This window comes from Liolophura sinensis, chromosome 12 (genome assembly GCF_032854445.1).
Source record: "Liolophura sinensis isolate JHLJ2023 chromosome 12, CUHK_Ljap_v2, whole genome shotgun sequence".
Taxonomy (NCBI): Eukaryota; Metazoa; Mollusca; class Polyplacophora; order Chitonida; family Chitonidae; genus Liolophura; species Liolophura sinensis.
The window spans coordinates 25,150,765-25,176,959 of NC_088306.1; the positions used below are offsets into that span (position 1 = coordinate 25,150,765).

The window sequence follows — 26,195 nt, forward strand, 5'->3', positions numbered from 1 at the left end:
TTTTCCCCAAGCGATGTTATCAAAGAACAAAGCTGATTTATTTTACATGTACCTCTCCAGATAGTTTGAGTACATGTCTTTCCTGCTGAATGGTTAAAACCGTGTGCAATTGATTAACATACGAGTTTTTGCTTTTCACGTAATGTTATAACAATATTTTTGTTGTCGTTCAAACGCAGTATATTGGATAGTTATGTTTCCACGACATTTGTGTATGTTGAAAGGCACTTGTGTGAACAGAAATAGCAGCAAGATGATACTTCTACCAGATATTTATTTATTTGATTGGTGTTTTACGCCGTACTCAAGAATATTTCACTTATACAACGGCGGCCAGCATTGTGGTGGGTGGAAACCGGGCACAGCCTGGGGGAAATCCACGAACATCCGCAGGTTGCTGGAAAACCTTCCCACGTACGGCCGGAGAGGAAGTCAGCATGAGCTGGACTTGAACTCACAGCGACCGCATTGGTGAGAGACTCCTGGGTCATTACGCTGCGCTAGCGCGCTAACCGACTGAGCCACGGAGGCCCCTCCATCAGATATAATGTGATGCCTAACTGGGGCGAATATAACTGACATGACACCTACACAAGTCACAGTTATTACAGACACCGGTCCCACCAATGCGTTGCCCACCTCTCTTTATTCTGACCGCACATCATTGCTTATCGTCCCACGATTTCACTATTATCGGGAGAGATTAATTTGGTTCTTCTTTGCCCGTGACGACCTGGTTTCTGAGTTATATCCGCTCCAAATAAAGTCCGGCTGGGATTTCGTGTAATTCTCTCTTCACGACACGTCATTCGAATCTATCGATTTTTGCTCTGTCGAAAGACACCTGTTTTTCTGATACGAGTGAAAAATGTCGTCTCGCGTGTCTCGCATTTCCAAAGCAAAAAAAAGAAAGAAGCCACTTCAGCAATACAAGTTTGGCCTCACTGATCGCCCACAAATTGACCATAAATTCATGTACGGTAGTCTTCATACTTAAACCCCGATCTCCACCAACAAAATTGGTAAATTATCGATGTATTAATGAGATCATGCACTTCGTTCAGTCACGGTATCAACTACGTGTTACAATGTTACGGTGGTTTCCGTAATCCATTCTGAGTTACGTTCATAAGCCTTCTGTATCAGCTTTGTGCTCCTTCGACATTCCATGATTCCTGTTGACTCCTGCTCTCCCTTCAGTATCTACTCGAGATGTTGTCCGATAATTTTATGTGCATGTTTACTTTGTTGGACTTCACATCGGTAATGGAAACTGAAATGATCGGGAACATAAATTAGGCAGTTTGCATGATTTCGTTTATTCCGATAGCTCTTTGAGTTTTATGCAGCAACTGTTAGAAATATTATTCGATTCTAAAAAAAAAGATTCGCGTGCAGCTTTATTATGCGGAGACTCAGATCAAATTCGAAAAATAATTTGGTCCACAGTATTACATACTATTTTCCTTATTTAGGGTGGCTTATTCTAAAGATGGGACCAGAGTTTCAAATGGACTTGGATCTTCTGGTGACGGAAAAACTGCGCTATAACCGCATTGTGGTTGCTGCATGACAAGTTTTACTTTAGTTGCAATCTACAATCTGCTAGAACTACCACGACTGGTTAGAACTACCACGATTGGCTAGAACTACCACGATTGGCTAGAACTTCCACGACTGGCTAGAACTACCACGATTGGCTAGAACTACCACGATTGGCTAGAACTACCACAACAGGCTAGAACTACCACAACAGGCTAGAACTACCACGATTGGCTAGAACTTCCACGACTGGCTAGAACTACCACGATTGGCTAGAACTACCATGATTGGCTAGAACTACCACGATTGGCTAGAACTACCACAACAGGCTAGAACTACCACAACAGGCTAGAACTACCACGATTGGCTAAAACTACCACGACTGGCTAGAACTACCACGATTGGCTAGAACTACCACAACACGCTAGAACTACCACGATTGGGTAGAACTACCACAACAGGCTAGAACTACCACGATTGGCTAGAACTACCACGACTGGCTAGAACTACCACGATTGGCTAGAACTACCACAACACGCTAGAACTACCACGATTGGCTAGAACTTCCACGACTGGCTAGAACTACCACGATTGGCTAGAACTACCATGACTGGCTAGAACTACCACGATTGGCTAGAACTACCACAACAGGCTAGAACTACCACAACAGGCTAGAACTACCACGATTGGCTAAAACTACCACGACTGGCTAGAACTACCACGATTGGCTAGAACTACCACGATTGGCTAGAACTACCAAAACAGGCTAGAACTACCACGATTGGCTAGAGCTACCACAACAGGCTAGAACTACCACAACAGGCTAGAACTACCACAACAGACTAGAGCTACCACAACAGGCTAGAACTACCACAACATGCTAGAACTACCACAACTGGCTAGAACTACCACGATTGGCTAGAACTACCACGATTGACTAGAACTTCCACGACTGGTTAGAAGTACCACGATTGGCTAGAACTACCACGATTGGCTAGAACTACCACAACAGACTAGAACTACCACGACTGGCTAGAACTACCACAACAGGCTAGATCTACCACGATTGGCTAGAACTACCACAACAGGCTAGAACTACCACGACTGGCTAGAACTACCACAACAGGCTAGAACTACCACAACAGGCTAGAACTACCACGATTGGCTAAAACTACCACGATTGGCTAGAACTACCACAACAGGCTAGAACTACCACGATTGGCTAGAACTACCACGATTGGCTAGAACTACCACGATTGGCTAGAACTACCACGATTGGCTAGAACTACCACAACAGGCTAGAACTACCACGATTGGCTAGAACTTCCACGACTGGCTAGAACTACCACGACTGGCTAGAACTACCACGATTGGCTAGAACTACCATGATTGGCTAGAACTTCCACGACTGGCCAGAACTTCCACGACTGGCTAGAACTACCACAACAGGCTAGAACTACCACAACAGGCTAGAACTACCACAACAGGCTAGAACTACCACAACAGGCTAGAACTACCACAACAGGCTAGAACTACCACGATTGGCTAGAACTTCCACGACTGGCTAGAACTACCACCACTGGCTAGAACTACCACAACAGACTAGAACTACCACAACAGGCTAGAACTACCACAACAGACTAGAACTACCACAACAGGCTAGAACTACCAATCTCACCTTGCACAATCTTCACGCATTTGTTCATGCCTTCTGAGAAGAGAAATTAGCATATGTGATTCCGGATATGTGATTGTCTCGGACTGATGCAAATTTGCTGACTTCGCGTTTCGGCTTGACTGGGTGGGGCATCATGTGTAGAGTTTTCGGCACTGCGTTCTAAAGATTGGGTGTAACTTGCTTATCTATAGTATGTCCACGCTGGCTTCCGCCTGAAACAAAGGGAGATCTCAGTATGCCTGTGTGATCAACATACTAACTGCCGTTAAATACAAAAGACACACAGACAGTAACATCAGGGCCGCGATGACAGTGGTAGTTGGCAATAGGTCACATCTAACGGGTAAAATCCGGCATCGTGCCATTTTACCTCAGATATAAAGGGTTTATTCTAACCGTTCATGACATCATTGGTCTAAAATTACACAAAATTCTGTTTTTTGTTGAACCTAAGTCTGCTAAAGCCCTGCTCCTGTAAGGGGCGCGTGTAATTTACCACTATTTATGCATTTATATAAATAGTTGACATAAAACCATGACTGAGTAAATTGCCGTATTTCAAGCGTTGTGTGTGACCATTTCCAAGCTACCACTCTGTCGTCCCTGCTCTGATTTTACTCTCTATGCTGTACCTTGTGTCCTGAACAAGCCCGGCCTGGTTATGGCTAGCCTAATCGTCAAGGCGTCTGTCTGTCGTTTTCTCTGACACACCAGACGCCGGTTCAATCCCAGCCTCGGGCAAGCAATTTCGAGATTTCTCTCCTTTTTTCTTTCCGATGTTTTCGGGTGGCAATAACATTACGACAGCGTCCGTTGTGTTGTTTAAGTCATTTTAACGAAGGTTCCACGACATCATTGTACTTGCACCAAAATGGCGTAAACATTGTAGCAACCAGTCGTTTCACTATCTCCTTAATGCTGAACACCAAGCCAGAAAGTTACAACTCCCTCTTTTAAGGTCTTGTGTCGGTGTGACCCTGGATCTACCGCCTCCCGAATCGGACGCTCTCCCCACTGTGCTATCGGGCCGGTATAAGTCCGATTTATTTGAATTACCGATGTTTAATAAAAAAGAAGTCAGAAAAGGAAAACGTCTTGGTTAAATGTTACACCAAAATCTTCTGTTCTCCAAGTGCTGTTTATAAACATTTTCATTATTGTCTTGTTTTGTGGAGAGAAATACGTGACATGTTTTGTATGTAACCACACTGTAACGCCCTTAGATCGAGATCAGTACAACGTGGTATTATTCAGAACACTGGGGTTTTCCACACCGGGTCATTCTTGTTCCAGATCTGGATACCAACTAACGACATGGGTCAAGAATGGAATGCCAATGAGCAGCAATTTCGCAGAGACAATGGAAATTGGAACCTGATTGCGCCAGTGCTAAATTTGTTTCGTTCAAGATAACCTATAGCGAGGGTGTAATTTGTTTAATTTACTGATAAAATATTTTTATGTGATATTTTTTTAATAACATATCCTGTAATATTCACAAGATGCAGCTTACATTGGCTTAAAGGGACTAATAATAATTTGATACAAAATGGGAGTTCTTTTACACTGGCTAAAATATCTTCTCTCTCTCGATCAGGTCACATTCACTTTCGTTTTATCCCTTGACTGTTTCCCGTGTAGTTGGGAACAGACGACGGCGTTTCTGTCGGCTTCGCTTGCAGGTGCTCGGAGTTGTCATTTGAACTCTTGTGGGAGCCACGGACAGGTATCATTAGAGACCGGGTTTGTGTTTGTCACAACAGAAAACGGTCGTTCTCGCGATTACGGCAAAGGTAGAATTTTTCCCTCGCAGCGGTTATATATCTTACCCATACCTTTTTCTACCTCAAGCGCCGAACATCACCTTGCACGCTGTCTTTCAGGAAGACACTGACGGCATATCAAAGCTGCGAAAGAGTGCTTGCGGCTTCTTGGTTGCACAAAAAATATATATGTAATATAAAGCCAAACACTGCGTAGCGTGTTGACTGATGAACATATTCTTCAGATTTGTTTTCGTGCCAGTCAAAAATGCAACCATGACATAGATAAACAACGATATTATCTGGAGGTCAAAGCTCGCTTATCGGAGCATGTCGGTCCTAACGAAGCTATCATGCGAGGATGCGAGACGGCAAGTCGTTTTATTGAAGCAGCACTAGATGAAAAAGAGCGGTGGAAATCCGTCCTGCAACAAGGAAGCACTCTAAGGACTCCTTCGTCGGCGTATGACTGAAAAATTGTTAAGTACAACGTCAAACACCAAGCAGTGTCGACCTGTAGAGAAGCCATGTTATACCCATTTACACCAAGATCACCTCTGACCACCGGCTTTAGTATACATGCCTTTTCTTAAATTAACATCCATGACTAGACGAGCTCAAGCTCGAGGACTTTCATCTTAAAACCCACACTTTGTGGATTTCACACCACCTCTGCTCTCTCTCTTTTACACATATACACGTATTCTAAAGGACTCCTTCGTCGTCATATGACTGAAGTACTACGTTAAACCCAAAGCACGCACTCACGCACTCTTTCACACATAAGTTTTTTTTATATTTATTTCTTTGGTTTGTGTTTTACGTCGTACTCACTTATTTCGCTTATACCACAGCGGCCAGCATAATGGTGGGAGGAAACCGAGTAGTGGCGGGATTAAACCCTCGACCATCCGCTGGTTGCTGACAGACCTTTCCACGTACAGCCGTAGAAGAAGACAGCATGAGCTGAACTTGAACTCACAGCGACCATATTGGTGAGCGGCTCCTGGGCCATTGCGCACCGTTGGTGTGCTAACCACCTCGGTCACTGAGGCCCTCACATAGTTTTAAAAAAGTTAGGAAATGTAGCTGATGTGATCTGAAACACAACCTTCTTTGTTTTCAGGTTATTGCTCTGTTGTTAAGTAAAGTGTTTTAGCGTTATGTCTGTTGGCCAACATAATGTCTGTTAGCCAACATTATATCTGTTAGCCAAAGTTATGTCTGTTAGTCAACACTATGTCTGTTAGCCGACAATATGTCTCTTAGCCAACATGGTAACCGTCGGTGATGACGATATGTAATATCTGATATATCTGATATATATTGAGCTAGATTGGAGCTAGATTAGTCTGTTAGCCAACATTATATCTGTTAGCCAATGTTATGTCTGTTAGTCAACACTATGTCTGTAAGCCGACAATATGTCTATTAGCCAACATGGTAACAGTCGCTGATATCGATATGTAATATCTGATATATATTGAGCTAGATTGGAAAACATAAATAGAAGGTTGTGTTTTTGAGTAAGGATTTCTCCCATGGGCATTTTATTTGGGGATATGCGCCCTGATTCCGGTTTGAGTATGGTTGTTACATTACCTCACTGCCTTACCTTACACAACCATACACATGATCAATCAATGAATATATCAACCAGGTCAACCAACTAACCAAACGACCAAGCGTTTCTACCAGGTTCTTTTTTAGACGAATAGACAGCATATAAGTATGCAAGGGGACAAAGGTACTTAAATTTTCATAACATACTACCTCGACCTTTCTAATAAGAGGTAGCGAAGTAGCCTGCTGCCCCGCTTCCTCGCTGCATCACTGCCTCGCTGTATCACTGCCGCGCTGCGATATCATGCTACCTCGACCATTATAATACAGGGGCGAACCCCAAGCGTGCATAAATACATAGATACCGAATAAAGGTCTTTATTCGGTATCTATACATAATTGACCTCACAACTGTAAACAGATAATTTCAGCATGCTTTCAGATTGCTTTCAGATGCTTTCAGATTATAATATTTGTATTTCCACATAATATGAAGGTTTAAAATTTTCCAGGTATATAAATTCGACAATCACTGATTAGAATCTGGTGAGGTTACTTTTGTCAAAATAATAACAGTACAAGAAAATAATACAATAATAAATTTATCAGATTAAGTATTAAAAGGTTTTTTTTTTCGGCAGATAAAGTTTTATAATTACAATAAGTTTTAATCTCTTTACACCGATTTACTTGACTTCCTTTCGCCATACTACATGTAGTATATTGTCTTGTCATTACGTGCAGAGTTATATGATGCATTAAGAAGAGAAAAAGTGGATGAAACAAATGTAGAATTTCATAGGCCTAATGCTGGTATGAATGAGATTCAACTCACGACTGAGAGAGCCTTCCCGATAGCAAGAGATCGGTTCTCGGACGCAGTGCTAGACTTGTCACTAAGTATATTCCCACTACTCCGTGCGCATCTTCCCTCACGGCTGTATCGCTTAACTTGCCGGTTAGCGGGACGCTATAACCGATCTCTTTCACTTTACCGTTATTCAGTCGAGCTAATGCTAATGAATGTTTCACAGATGTGGCCTCATTGTCCCCCACCCCATCGCGTCATCCCGCCAGCCAGCTGTTTCAGGCACGTTTACCGTTAACCGGGCACGTCCAGCGCTTCGTTTGCTGTGGATTAAGTCCGTCTCTCTGAACACCTTGTTGCTAAGTGAGACGTGTTTGAGGGTGTTTGCCGAGCGACCGACGCTCTGAGACAATATCGAGCTATACGGACAGGGCGGGTGCGAAGTGAGAATGTAAGTCAAACGCTTTAGACATATCCGGAGTACCCCCCCCCCCCCCCCCCCCGGACTCCCCTCCAAACGCACACATATCCCAACCCTCCGCGTAACGCATACAAAGCAGGTCTGCCCGCTTCTCTCGGGCGTCCCGTTGCTTCAAAATATCCAGGCTGTGAGGGCTATCCCGCAACATTAATAGCGTGGGCAACTGTCTACGACGAACTGAGACTTCGCCTTTATCTAGGTCATCCGTCGAATAGAGTGTCGACCTAACAGCTTGAAAACGTACGCTAAGGCTTGGTACCTCGTGCGCTGACGGGGAACTCCGTCTCCTATATAACACCCGAGAGCATATACATTCCGATCGTGACTCTCGATTGACGGCCATAAATAAGAAAATCACGAGGACAGCGCAAAGGCGCAGATGGGAGGCAAACTGGATGGACTGCCCGAATCGGATATTACATTTACGTATATATCCACGGTTAGTGAAATTTTATTCTTTGCCAGGAGAGCTATTCTTATCAACTGGACGAGATAACCGCTCTATATTGCCTATATTTATGACTGTATGGCATGTGTTATTGTTGTTGTTTTTTAAATCCAAAATGCCCCGCAGGCGTTTAGGTTTTCAGCACATAGCACAGCGGTTTGTACGCCGAAACTACCAGAGCGTTCATCGACGGATATACATCCGTTCGGTGTTTCCAGCCTCCCAACTCCAGCTATTTATAATGCAAGTCTTGTTTACGAGGCTGTAGATAACTGACTCGAGCGGACGGTCTTCGTATTCGTGTAAAGCACGCCTTTCGTTCTGTCACTCACCAGCAGTCCGTGTTAAAGCCGTGCGATCGTTGGCAATTCGAATGCGATTTTCGCTTTCGATAACAACACTGGCAAGGATCGTTTTTTATGTTGTTACTTGGCAGTTGAAGAGATGCTGCTAGTTGATGGGGAATGAAGTGGAAAGTGTCGTTTTTGATGATACAGTTCGCACAAAGTGCATAAAATTGGACATAATTGTTGTATTATTGGATGTGATTTGTCGCATCGACTGGTCGATTGCGATAAGTGGAATGAAACCGTAACAGCTTTACTTGACACGCCGCGTTCAGACAATGCACTCTGTCGAATGCTATATAATCGCATGCAATAGTAAGACATGTTCTGTTTTCCTTCGGCTAGTCGAATTAATTAGACTGTTCGACTGGACAGTCGCATTGTGTGAACACGGCGAAGCGCAGTTGCATGGCTGTATCGGAATTTGCACCGATGATACATATAAGCTTAATTCTACATTGAGAGATAAGTTTGGGTCAGTAGGCTGAAAAATCTGAGTTAAACAACCGAGCTAATTCGGCTCAGAAAAACCATATGACAAGATCAGCTGAGTCCTGCGAGTTGTGCGACCAACCAAGTGAATCAACAATATAACCAGATGAATTTCATCAGAAGTCCGTTACCTAGAAGTATGCAATTTCCCTATAGCTAGTCTCCACGGCACTGTACACACGTTAAGTCATCAGTAGAAGCTTGCGCCACCTAGTGGAGAAATATGCCAACTTTTTGAGTGGAAATTGTGAACTGAATCATGGGAAATCTAACTGTAAACGAGTGCTATAAGAACTGAAACCAAACCTCCGTATGTAAAAACTACGATTTCGTTGATCATTGTTGCTATGCAGTTAAGAACTGACTGAATATTTTTATATTTCCAAGAAACTATAAAACAATTACGATCAAAGACATTATTGTCCTTTTAAAAAAATTGGTTGAGTGAATGATTGTTTGGGGTTTAACGTCGTACTTAACAATTTTTCAGTCATATGACGACGAAATCCTAAGAGTGCATGGAATGTGCCTCCTTGTTGCAGGACGGCTCTCCACCGTTCTTTTATATTTAGTGCTGCTTCACTGAGACGCCTTACCGAAGGCAAGTAATGTGCCCCACAAGAGCCATTACACTGATGCGGGTCAAACAGTCGTTGCACTATCCCCTTCATGCTGAACGCCAAGCGAGGAAGTTACAATTTCCTCTTTTAAAGTCTCAGGTGTGACTCGATCCAGGATTGACCTTGGATCTACCTGTCCCGGAGCAGACGGTCTACCAACTGCGTAATATTTTGAAGTGTATTTCAACACAAACAAGTATGGAACCCATCATACATCAGCCGTTTGTCAAACGTTTGCTGCGCAATAGAGAGAAAAAAATACATGGCTGCGCAGATACGTTACATAATGTGTTAGAGAGTGTGTGAAGTACTGTGGAGACTAGCTATAGGTAAGTCGCATATTTCTAGGTAATGGACTTCTGGTTTCATGAATAAGTTGATCTGGTCATATGGCTCAGTTTTCTGTGGTGAATTAGCTTAATCGTGTAACTCCGATTTTTGAGTGAGTTGACCCAAACTTGTCTTTCAGTGTGTCCCAGTCTCAACCACTCGCTCACAGCTGGCCACTGCCGCTGACAGCCCTACGACTTCGGATTGAACCGGCATGCACGTAACGACAACAGTCGCATCTTTCTTCAGTATACGGTATATACGAGCGCTGAGAACTCTAAGGAATTGTGGGTTAGAGTTGCGATGGGCTGAGCTTTATTGTCCGCTTGCCATGTAGCGATGTTAAGAAAACTTTTTGTTGAGGTTGATATTTTTCGCCAGTCTAGCTGTTCAGCTATATATTGCATTTCTTATTTTTAACTACATACAACACATTCTAAATCTAGTAGATTTGATGTATTAGTTTATACCTTCGCCCAAAAATGCAAATGGACGTATATTTAGCATATTGATTACCTTAACGACCTGTTTTAAGTAAAACCAGCCATATTAACGTCTAATTCAGTAGGCTGATTTATTGTGAGCTGTAGGCAATGGGACTGATATCGTCACTTTAATTCGATGGTATGGTATTATGGAAAATGTCACCCCACACATGCACTGCATTTAATAGCATTCAACCGACAAAGCGATTTGTATCGTTAACGAATGCCTTTTAGCTGCGGCAAGTATATAGCCGCAGTCTATGAGTCGCTCTGTCTGTCTGTTGTTAAGTCGGTCGGTTACATATTTGACATCTAATATTTAAAACAATGGTCATTCACTCAACGAGGGCCTCCATGCAACATGACATAGACATCTGGGGAAATGTCGTGAACGTAGCTTAGTGGGCAGACTGTAATGAGTGCTTATCTGGAACCAAGTCATCATAGGGCGGGGACAGCTACCCCATTGAGACTTCGTACCTTAGTTACCGGATAATGAAATAGGTTGCCCTTGGTAAAATGGACTGAGTATTTCGTTCACTGCATGCGTTTGACCGATAAAACCCAGGCTATTCCCCAAAACCATGACATATTCCAAGGTGTGCCTCTAAGATTGATGGCGTGTTTGCCGTGCACTTCCTGCTGATATAGCAACTTACACCAACAACAGCCTCATGCTTGGAACTAGAATTAGATATTAGCGTTACACATCATGCATGTTGAATAATAAAACTGTGAAGCATGGGCTTATTTACACCTGTTATACAAAACTGTTGGCGTTTTACCCTCAAGCGCATATCTGTCTTCACTGTTACCACTGTCAAAAAATAATCTTTTAAATTCAGCAAAAAATCTGTTATCTGAGTGATGCTAGAATGTATTATGTTGTTGCAGCCGATTACTCTGTTAAATATAACATACATATTCTATGAAATCAACCTAACGATTCTATTAGACTAGCAGGATATTATGTTGACTGTGACACAATAATGTGTTATAATGGCACAATACATTCTAGCATCATCCAGTCAACAGACTTTCTGCTAAATATAGCAGATTAATTTTTTGAGTGTGGACGTTATGCGTAGAACACCTGGCCACGCGCGGTCATCAAAAACAGCTATAGTGCGGTCGCTGTGAGTTCAAGACTTGCTCTCCAGCTATACGTGGGAAGGTGCGTAGCAACGTACGGATGGTCTAGGGTTTCCCAAGGGCTCTCCCCGGTTTCCGTTCACCATAATACTGGCGGTCGTTGTATAAGTGAAATATTCTTGAGTACGGCGTAAAACACCAACCAAATAAATAAACTAATCTTATATTGATCTATCTCATCTCAAGAAAATTTCACTTGTATGTGACGGAAGCTATGAGGTTTCTGGGCAAAAGAAGATACCGCCTTAGCTCGTTATGTACGTGAAAAATCTCGGTATGTGGGTTAAACATCAACCAGGTTAGTAAATGAACATTGTCTTACGTATGGCTTATATATGCATCCAGTCAAAGCTGAACAAACATCCCAACAGCGACACTTTCCAGCCTATAGTACTTTAGTAATTCGGGACTATGGGATATGAAGTTTCTAATTCACTCTTACCTTTGTGCTGACGTTTTGTGGGTAAACTGGTTACGTACTGCTTGTACATTGCAGTTTAATTGTATATCCAGCTTTGACCCGAGTCGCCACTAGAAAGGTACCCATTCGTTCAAGGATTGTATAATTTCTAGTGACAGGCACTTTGGAGCCCTCAACCGCGCGAAAGCCCACACATTTAATAGACGAATCTATTGAGTTCACGAACCGAAGAAACAACACAGTTGTCTTAATAGAAGAGGACATGCAGAGGTAGTGAATGCTTTTTACATGTATTGAAGTCCATTCACGCAGATTACTTAAGGATGCTCTTTAGGAAATCACCTTGCAAACACAATGAAAACAGAAATGGTGTAAAACATTGCCCAAGGCTAGTGTGTCCACAGTTACTAAATCTACAGACACGACGTGTTTCAAATTCTCTGAGGCGTAGCTGCATACACAGAAAGTACCAACAACGTCCGATCATCACATCGGCAATTTAACTGAAGGATGAAAACCATGTTTTTCCAAGATTTAACGGTATTCTATCGTATTTATTAACAGGGGCATAATACCATGACGGTTGGGCTACGGCGATGTACTGCTACATTCACGGTACCTTATAACAGCGTGTCAGCCACTGAACTGTATCTGGCTCTGGCGGTTGAAGCGCTTGCACGATGCGGTTACCCAGCCCCTGACGCATTAGGTTAAGATCTCGTTTGTTAGGCTGTGGTTTTAAGTTAGGAGGTTTGTCAGGTACTTTGAGCAGGGCTGTGGTTCAGACCGGATACTTCCGCATTCTCCGCCACTGTAATTTATGTAAAAAAGTATCGAGTAGGGCGTTAATGCGTCAGTGCAATCAATCAATAAAGCAATGTCTTAACGATTCGCTGTGGCTCTGCTATAATACCTCGCCTATACACAGCACATATTCGCCATGGCTGCATTCGATCTTACAACCTGTAAGATGAATGTCTGCCATGCAACTTGACAGTCACTCATATTTTGATGACGATTTTCAGTACAACTTTGATAGACACATTTAATATTATGGAAATGTTGTGACTGTCGACCTCTAGGTATTACATATATACCAGCATGAAAGCTAAAATGAGATCAGTTGTACCATTTATGAAAACAAATAACCCAAATCGACCTGATTGACGATTCACGTATAACTCCAAATTCCGTTCTCGTGTATTCTTGCGAGATTTGGAGTAATAGATTAATTTATAACTTTCAACAGATTATTCATTCTTTCCGGTATGCTATAATTCATATACCTTAATGGCATTACACCGAACAACTTACTGGGGATTTACGTTAATCGCGTGTTGTTTGTGGTTATGTGAACAGAAGCGGACATACTGTCATCTACGTTATATACCATGCTTACTGTCAGTTTCGGGGGCCTCCGTGGCTCAGTCGGTTAGCGCGCTAGCGCAGCGTAATGACCCAGGAGTCTCTCACCAATGCGGTCGCTGTGAGTTCAAGTCCAGCTCATGCTGGCTTCCTCTCCGGCCGTAAGTGGGTAGGTCTTCCAGTAACCTGCGGATGGTCGTGGGTTTCCCCCGGGCTGTTCCCGGTTTCCACCCACCATAATGCTGGCCGCCGTCGTAGAAGTGAAATATTCTTGAGTACGGCGTAAAACATACTTAAATAAATAAATAAATAAATACTGTCATTTTCGTACTGGAAACATATAACCACTGTAATAACCAACTTGCATTTTTACAGTAAAATTTACGAGCAGGTTGGGCTATGCATATCATTTTCCTGTAAATAAACAGTTATCATTGGACTGTAAAGAGTGGCAGCGGTGGCTCAGTTACTAGAGCGTCTGAATGGCGGGGCGGTAGATCCAGAGTCAATCCTGGGTGGGGTCAAGACATTAAAAGAGGAAATTGTAGGGTTTAACATTAAGGGGATCGTGTCCATTTTTGGCAGCCAATGTCATGGACAGATATAGATATCCAACAAATATTCAGCAAATGAATGTACGTAAAAAATTGACAGTGAGCCATGTCCGTAAACCTACAGAAGGTACAGTTGTATTTGTGCAGTATTTCTGTAGATCTACTCTGTTTGCTTTTGTAAAATATTTACAGTAATTTTCCGTGTCGTAAAATATACAGCCAGATATTTGCGGAGTGTAACTGCATTGTGCATGAACCCAACACGTGTCTGGAAGTATTTTCTACAAGTCTGCGATATGACATACTTTACCATTTACGTGTGTGCATGGATATTTATTACAGCATGTCCTTTGTAAGTCGGTAGCGGTTTTATGCCGCTAAGGCATTTTTACATGTGCATATTGCGTCTTGGTGCTTATATTTGCTTATAGTTTTACTTATATTGTCGTCTAAATGTCCGAAATGCGGTAGAAATCAACAGTCCTTAAATTGCACAAAGCTTTACATACATATACTCTCACAAAATTAATCTGTTAAAGTCTGTTGTCCGAGTCATGCTAGAATGTATTCTACTGTTGTAACAGATTGTTCTGTTAAATATAGCACACATGTTCTGTTCATTCAACAGAAAGATTCTATCAGACTATAACAGGATGTTATGTTGAATATGACAGAATATTATGTTATAATAACAAAATACATTCTAGCATCGCTCAGACAACAGACTTTCTGTTAAAGTTTAACAGATTAACTTTTTGAGAGTAGGAATCGTGAATAGAAACATTTTTGAACCGTGCTGGGTTATGTATAATAATGGTATGAATGAAGATAGGTACATATGACTTTTGAATGAAATGTTTCAATTTTAACTACCATCCAGTGGTAGTCATTTTGCAGTGACTCCATAATGCATTTGCACTTCAGTTTGCATAAACTTCAATATATATGACTCTCCATCTGCCCATGTTATCCATTCCTCTGGAATTTTCTGTCTGTTTATAACGACTGGTTAAGCATAAATCTAGAAATGACCAGACATGTCACGTGGAAGCCGGAAATGACGTATGGCTGTTTCGGTTTCGCCTCTGCGGAAACACTTGTGGGTTATTAATACAACTCAGCCGGCGGGATGTCGTTTACTTCCTTTTAAAGCACTCGCGTCTCTGATTTTTCCCCAGCCGACAACATATGTCCTTAATACGTACGGAGATACGCGTGCAGCTTGAGGTTGTCAGTTAACAGCATAGAGTTTACGTACACGAAAACATACTATTTTTGAACCATTATACCAGTTTAAGCAAACCTGCGAACGAACGGCATGAAATCGCTGTTGCCGGCTGGTTGACTTTGTGAGTATTTTGTCTTTCCCCCAAATAAGCTTAAATCCCAGCATTATATTGTATTCCAATATCACTCTCAGCATTTGTGAGATTTACTGTGTGTATATAAATCGTGTGGTTGAATGGTTTCATCATGGCCTTTTCTCTGTATATGGGTTAATATATCCATTCGTGGGTATTTTGTTTTTCGTCTTAAAAGTTCTAAATCTATAAATCCTTGCATAACGCAAGGTCAGTATCACACTGTTCGTGTGTTTGTGTACAGGCTTAGTATCTACCGTTTATGTGATGTAGATCGATATATAACGAATGCGAGAATGGCCATTTCAGAATCGCACGTGCACACGTTATACTGAATATAACATGTGCACTTCTAAGCTTTAGTGTCATTTAATCCACGTTCATACGGTCTGGTTTGTTGCACCAATTAGAAGTTATCAAAATCGAAACCTTTTAACTTATAATCAATTTTAGTCAAATGGTACAAATCATATAGGAATTTAGCCGTTCAGCTGCTCTATGTAGTGTTCCTATAAGGGCCGCCTTGAAAATGAATATTTTTGAACTTGCAGAATGTGTGATTTTGAAACCTTTCAGTTGTAAAGTCATGAGTTTGAATCCAAATTTTTTTTTTGCTTTTTTTGTTACACTATAAAAACATTTGAATGAAAACTGTCCATTACCAAAAGTAATATGGGGGTGGACAAAATAATCGGTGCTAGACTTGAACCTACTGTGCTTGGCGGAGGAAAACCTATATCCAGTGGACACCCACGCTGTGTACATAGGGTATAGTGACTACTGGCAGACCCATGAATTCTACATAGGTATTAACTACTTAATATAAAGAGGCTGCTTAATATAAACAGACCAGTAAATAATTAATTATATAAATAAATGCATAAGGAGTTTTTTTTGAACACGACATATGGCGGCTCATTACTGAATAACTTGCTATGGGGTCGTTTCTTTCCATAATCATTTTGTGTAATAGACACATTTACTTACAGATATCACTGGGTGCAGATGGGAATTAAATATTGCACACGTAGTTAAAAGACGTGACAGAATCTTGTTTTCCGACTATCAGGCGGGCCGACTAATAACACATCCTTTGGAATGTGATGAGTTGTATGGTGGTGGTATGTACAATATCGCCCTCGACTAAACAGCGAAAAGTTGATACCAAACAAATATGACGGCATCTGTACACTGTCGTACGTATACCCCATTGCGTAATTTAGAAAACAAATTACACAGAGTGGGAAGTACAAACGTAGATAAATGTTAATACTTACTTGAAATTACCATTAAATACACCGTGTAGAGTAACAATATAAAAATACATCTATAATAATCAGACCACCCACCCCTGGCCTCACACGACACCCCAACCCTCATATTCGTTGGGTGATTTTATTTTATAAAGCAATTTGTAAACTTCCGCATATTTACATCCTGCTAAATTCGCATGCTACGATTATCCTTTAATTGCAAAAGACTTGCGTCAGACCATCAGCTCGTGAATATATTATTGTGTTGTAGTCTACGTAATGATGTGATATAGGATCGTGACTTTCATTTTTTGTTTACGGATTGTTGCAGTTATAGAGTAAAGAATAATCACATGTGAGTTTGTTTTTATTTTTGCAATTTTTAATAAACACATCCAGTTTGTTTTAAACGTTCATGCGCTTTGGTTTCCTTGACTTATTTATAGTTTTAAAAGGATTTTTACCTTATTTTTAACATGCATGGCATTGAATTTGAAGTTAGAGTTGGTTCGCTCTGTGTCAAACATTGGATTACGATCAAATAAAAAGAAATTGAAATGTGTGCGAATATCACAAAATGATGGTTCCATTTGTACTGTGTAAGGATGTGTTGCAAAAGAGGAAACGGGTGAAATCTGCAGAAAGTCACCATAGCAACGAGGCACAATGCAGGTTCAACCCCGGATGTAGGAAATTTTTAGATGGGTTGCGCTGGTGAAGCTATTTAAATGTTGTCAGTGACATGTGGCGAAGCTCTATATTAACTTGTCAAACGTCGATGGTTTACAACAGACATTCCAGTTTCGTTCACTCATAAAATAAAATAAATCAAATCGGGGGAGACCTAGCCGGCAGATTCGAACTCACAAACTCCATGGACAAATTGTAGGACTGTTTCCGTAGACAACGCGATTTTGTTTGAGCGACGTACACGTACATAACATCAGCCTTAATACGCGTGCAGCATCTTTTCAGTTACATGTACTTAATTTGTGTTGTAAACTTAAACACCGGTGTTATAGAAACAATTGGCCACTGCAGGTCACTATTTATAGCACATGGATCTCATCTCGGTTTCTCTGCGCAAGATGTAATGACCACATCCAGTTTGTTTTGAACGTGCATCAGTTATGTTTTTCTTGACATATTTGTAGTTTAAAACTGATCCTTATCCTACTTGTAGCATGCAGTGAATTTGAAGGCAGAATTGGTTCAGTACACACTCTGTATCAAACACTGGATGACAACCACATAAAAAAGAGAAGTTTATTACTCACTTAATTTTTGTTTTAAACATAAGCCTAAATGCCGGTAGCTAGATCGGTGTTGTTGTGTGCTTGTCAGATCTCCTGGCATCGAGACATGACGATGCGGTTATTGATCACAAACCGTAGTATTGTATACCTCTTGAGCTTTCCGTTTACTAGTATAAATTTATTTAATTGACGTTAATCCTCTTGGAAAATTTCCCCGGGATAAACCACAGACTTTGGCGACTTTCTGACGCACTTTACTACGTTTGAAGTACAAACTAACAAGCCATTTTGGAGTAAGAGAGACATATCATCTAAGTATATACCCAAAAATTCCCGGTCCAAGACTGGGATTGAACCCGCGCCTCACTTGTCTGCAGTTAGGCGTCGCGAATCTAATCACTGAACCACTTCACTCTCGTTCACCTACTAAACTGGCTATTATTCTGTGTTTGGATGATAGGGCTTGCTTTCAGCCACACCGCTATTCAGTGTAGATACATACATACATGTATATACAGCCTTTGGACGCTTCAGATTCGGAAGAAAATTCATGCATGATGTCCCATAAACCCGATTTAGACCACACGTCATATTGTATACATGGGGTGTTTCCCGTCAGTATACCGCTTGAGGGTGGAAGTGTGGGGGGGGGGAGTATGGGATAGGAGGTAAAAGATTTGCTGCTCAGTTCGGGTAATTATTTTCACCTCTATTATGTGGTGTTATATACTTGTATACGTCATAAAGTGTGGTCTAGAAAATCATGTCTGATAGGTTTTGTCGTCTGTATAGTACTCTTGAAAAGAGGACATGGTAAATGGGTTTGTCATTCACAAGACGCACCCCAGGAGGAAGGCCTTCATGAGATCTCTGCCACGGGTTATATGATCTTTAGCTGGTGGTATTCTCTAAACTAAATGTAGCGAATCGTGCAGAGAACTTTTCTCTCATTTTCCCTGTCCTGTTTTTTTATCTAAAGGCTGGTCTCGTCCCGATCTGTTTGCGATGTATATTGACACGGCTCGGTAATTCAGACGTCTGTTTGATCAGCCCATTCATTTCGACGGGCGAATATCGTCTCGCCGATATCATAGGTCTATAGCTTTAAGCGGCGGACCAGTGGTCGGCCAACGGTTTTCGGGAGCAGCACGGCTTGACGGAAAAATCAGGTTCGGTAGTACTCGGTCAACCCCGGCGAGCGCGGGCTAGCGGGCAGTACGCCTTGACTGACTGTATGTGAAATCACGCGGGATCTTGCCAGTCGATCACACACGGTATTCAGTCAGCTAGGATGGAAGTTTAGTAAGGATATGTCTGTCTAACCCCGTCAGCTATTATATCATTAGCGGATTTCGTTCCATTGTGATCTCCCGAGCATGTGGGTTTTCTCGGGCCCAGTCGTAGCTTCCCTCGTGTTGCCACGTCAACGGGGGCTATTGACGCGTAGACTATGAAGAAGTGGCTGGGCTTAAGTGCGTATCGCCAGTCGATATGCGTCAGACAGTGGCGCGAGGCTATATAACTATACAGCGAGTCGACGATAGCCTTCAGTTAAGCGGTATGACTAACTTACACCGTGTTGTTCTTACGCTGCTCTCCATCGTAACGGCCACAAACGAGAAAGCGGGTTAACTTTGGACAAGCCATTATACTACCGCCGCCGGAGACGCTGTATTCACGGCTGAAAAGAATAGTACTGCTTTACGACAGCAGGGGACAGGAGACACGGGACTGAGGGACGAGTGATAAACGGAACGATTAAGTATGAAGGTAGGGTCTTGAAAAAGTCGCCCGTAACCTCGTGTATTCTGTGTGTATGTACTTGTAAATGGGGGTGCGTGCGTGCGTATGATAGCTGGCCAGGCGATCACAAGCTTTACTAGCCCATGCCGTCTGGCTTGGCCGCATTCTTCGTTTATTCTAGTCGGATTTTGAAGCCGGTACGCATTTCCGTGCGACGATCGCATGATTTTGCCCTTTTCGTTTTTTTTTTCTTGCCGTTGGAGGGGGGGGGGTATTTTTAGTGTATATGATTACGACCGTTTGCTAAATGGGCCGTCTGCACAAAGCGGCCGTGGATATATATATATATATATATATATATATATATATATATATATATATATAATATTGTGATGTGATTAGAAAGAATCGTTTAGGAAGCCCGTTAGCATATAGATCTATAGCAGAAGTATTGTTACGATTCGATTTCAGACTCGTATATTGCCATTCCCAAAGCGATAACGTCCATGTTACAAATTTTCTAATGTTGTATCGGTATTATCTATCGAAACACTGCATCGACAACCAGTTATTTATAGGGTTTTTTTGGGATTATATGGAGGAATTTTAAACGCGTCGTTAAGAGCGTGCGTTTCAGGGAGATTGCAATTGCGTATTAACGATGTCATTATCGACTCGTTACACGGCCGCTCTCTCGTGATGTTTTATTTTGTGTGAGGATAGTTCGTTTTTGCTACATCTTTAGGTACCCGATGCACGAATATCTATCGTTTGATTTGAAATACCCTTGTTGATGCCGTAACGTCCAGTGATACAATGTATGTGCATGTAATAGCACAGGTGATGGAGCATTCCATTGTATATGTGATAGCAGACGAATAAAATGATGAAAATTTTGGCACATTATTATTAGGTTGTAAGAAATACTGTGCAGCCAGTTGTATATGTCGCTAGCCCCAAATTAGGCATTCCTCACCAACATGCGCACTACTTGCTATCATAACTGACTGTCGTCTATCGAACGACCAGTGACTTCTATCAGATAATTTTGCTAGCTGTAAGACACATGAGGCTAAAGGTTCCAACTCAGCTTTTGTCGTTTTGGCTTAGATTTTTAGTCTGAATGTTACGTGATGAGGTCATTAAGTTAGGTGTCAAAACCAAAAAAAATAATCAAATATAAATAAAATACCTTCAGTCCTAACTATTCTCTTACCACAGGGACTGTGAAATTAAGCACTTTCAATCATAATCATTTGTCAAAACAACATGAGTATGTATTGATGTTTCTTATTCATTGGTGTAGTAATGAGCAACAGCCTTACGATCGAGAACTAAATGTTACATTGGGGAAGTTGTTACCCCTAATGAAACTGCTCCTGCATGTCATATATTAAGACAAAGTTATATCATTCTATCCATGTACTTTTCAAATATTTTGGAACAATATTTCAACATCCTTGTTTTGCAACTATTTATAATATAATAAATCTTCCAGCATATCGAGTAAAACTAGATCAGAAACAACAGCGTGGTAAAAGGTGATACAAATGGTCACTCGTAACCGGTGAAATCTGGCCTCTTGGCACTTTATCTCAGTTGGTTTTTTACTTTAACTATTCATGCAAATTCTTAAATATTAGCAAATTACACACCCACAACGCTTCTCAAGCACTTTATATATAACACTGTTGCTATAACACTCTGCATATGTCGTTCAACGATATGGTTCCAAATCCGGTCCCTCCTCAAAGCCTTAGGTTAAGTGGAAGAAGGACTACCCTACAAGACGGATCTTCTCAAGATCCGCCTTAAGGGTATAAAGAAATATTAAAAGCAGCAGTCAGATATCTAACTGCATCCGTGACTTGGGGTTTTACATGGCACATTGTTTCTGTACTGCTGTCTCTCTGACACGTTTTGTGGTGACATATGTCGTGACACGGGATTTTAATTCTTGTATAATTACACAGCAGAGTCCGCCCGATGTTTGGGCAATTAACTGTTCACACAGTGGTCGCTGTATCGCAGACAGGCGTCCATGGACGCACCGTTTTCACTTATACCAGAATGTACCGTATCTTCAATATGTGTCTGTGTACCGCGTGCACGTGACGCAGTGCACATGACCTTCTTGACAAATGAGTGTTGTTTTGCTGTTTTCAGTTATGCTACATAACTTTCAGATTTCCCCTGGGTTATTGTTCCATTAATGTGATATGAACCCTACTAACCGTTACCCTACCCATGTGCCATCCTCCCACTTGCACCCCACCCCTCTGGTACCCTGGTGCTTTTGGTACAAGCAATAGTCTTGTGGTGTCTTGAAATATGTGAAAATTCCTCTTTCCTGGTTTTTTTCTCAGTTTTTTTTTTGACTTTTCAAAATACGGAACCTTAAACACGTGACAAATTAAAGCATGGAAAAAAAACAATGGAACATAAATAAAATTATTTTATTACGGCATTGTATTGACGATAACGATTTATTATTGTACTATAAATGTATGCTTTTTTAACATACAGCCCGTAGTTATTTGACCGGTGTTTTAAGACCTGAGATTGAATGTTGACAGTGATATATAAAATATGACGTATGTACTGATTGTTTTTCTCACGTGTCTTGCCAAATAGCTTAACCATGATACCATGCAGTTCGATAGCAAACCGATTTAGACGCTGTCGCATGATTTCACCTGCTCCTCAGTAATTCTATCAGCTGTCTCAGTCTAGCTAATCTCTCATGTTCGGGCTTCGTAAACTGTCGAGGAGCACATGTGTTCGGTCTTTAACTACCAATAGGTATTATCGTTACCTGACATCTTTTCGCATAGTACACCCTATAATTGATGTCAACAGACAATGAAGTCATTGAAAATTTAGAATGTGATATAAAAAGTAAACATAGGGGCAAGTACAAAAAATTGATTGTGGTTCACTAGCTCATTCTCTCTTTGGTGCTTTTGTGACCGAGGTGGTTAGCGTTCCAACGCATCAATATCCTTGGATCCTCTCTCCATGGCGGAGTGAGTTCAAGCCCAGCTCATGCTGGTTTTCTCTCCGCCGTCGTATAAGTGAAATGTTTTTGAGTACGGCGTAAAATATCTATCATATAAATAAATAAATCATTCTGTCTTACTAAATGTTTCTTGTTGGCCTTGTTTCAGACTAACTGGACCTTAAGTTTCTTCCTGTGAAGGAAGTCGCGAAAACTGCACAAGGAATTACTATATCAACCTAGAGCTACGCTAGAGACGAATGTCTATGAAAACAATGAATGTGCTACAGCCGCCTCACGGCCGGTTGCCGCCTCAGAAGGATAAGCGTATGCCCCATACAGGGGCACCCTTGGACCTTACTTTCCTGTGTCATAAAGAAGTCGACCGTGCCGCCGACAGTCCGTTGGATTTGTCGTTAAAGACGCGTAAAAGATGTGCAGACACGACAGGCCACGATGATGATATAATATTTATTGCTCAGAGGACTCCAGAAAAGCGCATGTGTTATGGGAATGGCCGTGGGTATTCCCAAGGCACGAGTGTAAATCCATTCGAACAGCCCAATGGTTGGCATAACGCTAAGGAAGGACAACATTCATCGGAAAGTACGAAAGCTGTGTTTCGCGGAGATGGCTTTTTCCGAATGGTGTCACCGAAACACCAGGGAAAACCAATTCAGTATATACCCACGATCCAGTGCTCAAAACAGGACAATATGCTTAAAACTGCCTGGGAGGCAAAGAACCAGATTCCTGCCCCTTCGTTGAAACCGGTACCGAGCAGATGTCCACAGCAACGGGTGATGCCCGATGGATTTCCATCCGATGACCGGAGATGTAGTATTCATGGAGCTGAAGTCGCAGGAGCTAAACAACGGAATGGGTTCCCTTCCGCATTACCAGAAAACGGAACAGTACGATACAGCAACTCTGGTTACATGGGACACAGAGCTCTGCTTCATCCACAGCAAGTCTTTCACCCTCGTCACACCTTTCCTTCGGGTTGCATACAGGCTGGACCGATCCACCCTCGACTGCCTCAAAACGGCCGATCTTTAATTAAGCCCACCTCAACATTCACGCCTTCTTCATCGCCTTTGTCTGTTAAAACGACCAACATCCCCTTTACGCATCCCGCGCAACCGCGCTATTCCAGTCCTGTGTGCCGAGCAGGGAATCCGTTGCAAGGTTCAGAGCTAAGGGCGGCTCTGTCCAGCACTGGCAGGTATTACCCTTCTCAGAACGCTTACGTTAATCCTGTCCTTTCAGACGTTACGGTGACACAGAGCTGCAGCCCTGATTCCACATTCCCACCAACTAATACTTGTTCGAACAACAAACACGTCCCTGTTCAGGATGTATACATGGACACCCAGGAAGCAGGATATAGATTTCCTGGCCAACGAAATCTGTCTCTGTCTCCATCACCCAGCAGACATATGACCGCCCTGCCAACATCCTCAATTCCATCATCGAGGATGCCCCAAAAGACATTGTCACCATCCACATTTCCAGGAAAGACTGCGTCTCCATCCATTACTCCTGCAAAATTATTTCCAACATCCAACTTGCCAGCCAACCGTATATCACCGGCAGCAATGTCAAGCAAGATACTCTCCCCAGTACAAAGTAATATGAGTTTAGGAAAAGACAACTGCCTAAGACGCTCTCCCAAACCGCCGGCTACATACGGGAACACTCTCTGTCCTCCTGTCGAACATGTCTCGCAAAGCATGCCAGCATTGTGCAGGTCTGAGGAACGATTCACTCATATTTCACCGTGTCAAATTAAAGACGCCAGCGCATCTCATGTCGTCTGCAATAACACAATTCCAAACAAGGTACAAGATGTTAGTGGGAAATATGAGACACCACTTCTTATATCTATTCCCTGTGAGGTCAAGGCAGGGGCCGAAGGTGCTGTGCAGGAAAACAGGGAACCTGTGAAACCCGTGGTGCGAGATAGAAAGCTTTCATGTAAAAAACACATGATTCTGAATGCGGTGAACCAGGACGAAGAATTGAAGATGTTGAGTGTTTCCTCGATAGCAAAATCTCCTCCCACCATACGGACAGATTCTGCATCTCCTCCGTCTGATCAACCGCACTCCCCTAAGATGCCTATTCTAAGTCCACAACATCATAACCCTCCGCCTTTAGCATCCCCATTTGTCAATGACCCTCCTCCTTTAGAACTTACAACTGAGGAAAAGTTAGAATCTTGCGCAGCTTTCCCGAGTTTGTATGTTCGCCCAGGAATCGATAGCTGCGAGGTTTCCCTTGCGGCCGCCGTGGCGCCAATCCCACGTAAAGGCGAGGAGTTTGATCAGAAATCTAATGGAACCACTTTTTTAGCGCCAAAAGACGTTCCGCTGTCGAGAGACTGTGACACTGACGATTCTAGCAAAGTTCCAACAATAAAGAATCTGTCTGCATTCGTGCAGACTGGGTTGGTGTTGCCTGTGTCTTTAAAACCAAAGAGTGCTTGGAACTCACACATGGCCCTCAACCCGAGTTTGCGTTCTCCAATAGAGCAAAATTCCAATCCCTGGACAACGCCCAGTGCCAAAAAAGGTCCTGACCTGAGAAACAATGGCGTGTGCGCGAGCCGAAAATTAATACCTGTCGCAAACGTTGCTCCGATAATTAAAGAATCGTCGCTGCCAAAGGAGCAAGTCAGCAAGGCAAACGATGTGAACGAGGCGAAAGAACAGCATTTAGATGGAGGCAAAACGCTGGACCTCCAAGCTGAAATTGCAGCATACAAAACATCTCTGCGAATGCCTGCTAAACTTATATCAAAATCTCACGAGGTTGAGAAGAAAAGAACAGGCATCGCAGAAGAATTTGGAGCAAGCAAAGGTCGATTCAAACATATTGAAAACGGTCCTGAAGTTCCCAATTTACGTGCTACGTATGGAAAATTATTTGGGGCAAAAGAAATCAGTAAATGTCATAAATCTACACAGCCTCTGCCCGAAGGTCCGAATAAAGCAGACAAAGGAGAAGTCCCAGAGACTGGTGATCGGAATATATGGGAGTCGCTGACAGTGAAGGACATTTCTCATCCTGCAGATGTGGACGTTGCAAAGTCCGAAAGTGCATCAAGTCCTCAATCTGTGAACAAGGATCAAACTGCCCCATCACCAACTGCTGCTGCAGATGCAAAATGTCTCACGAACGACACCCGAAAACGGGTTCGGGGACCGTCAAGGTTTACGTTTCGTCGGGTGGGCGGCAAATTACGGGCAGAGAAGCGATCCGAAAGATTGAACACGGGCGCCAGTTCAAGTCAGACGAACCTGAATCAGAGACGCCATAGGAGGTCAATGCTTGACGAAATAGCGAACTCGGAAGGTTACGTGGCTGAAAGAAGACGACAGCCTCCAGGATCAAAAGTAGATCTGTTCGCTGACCCGGCCCTCCTCAGTCGAGAGGAAAGAGCTTTGCAGGTAAAAGATATGTAAAATTAATTCCCCATCCGCCACCATTGCTTATTTATTAGGAATATTTGTGAGGTACTTGGTTGGTTTCT

General features: G+C 42.3%; 1 protein-coding gene across 6 annotated transcripts in view; it reads left to right on the forward strand.

Moving 5' to 3' along the window:
* Positions 1–26,195, forward strand: part of LOC135479670 (uncharacterized) — a 65,568-nt gene that overhangs the window by 12,400 nt on the left and 26,973 nt on the right. Inside the window, exons 1-3 of one of the 6 annotated variants that reach the window (XM_064759570.1) lie at positions 8,237–8,274; positions 10,212–10,327; positions 22,830–26,112. In XM_064759570.1, the coding sequence (XP_064615640.1) occupies positions 22,921–26,112 (3,192 nt within the window). In that variant the 5' untranslated portion in view covers positions 8,237–8,274; positions 10,212–10,327; positions 22,830–22,920. Of the gene's footprint in view, positions 1–8,169; positions 8,275–9,974; positions 10,328–19,167; positions 19,690–22,829; positions 26,113–26,195 lie in introns of those variants that run through there. The other 5 variants (XM_064759566.1, XM_064759567.1, XM_064759571.1 and 2 more) reach the window with 5 other exon arrangements.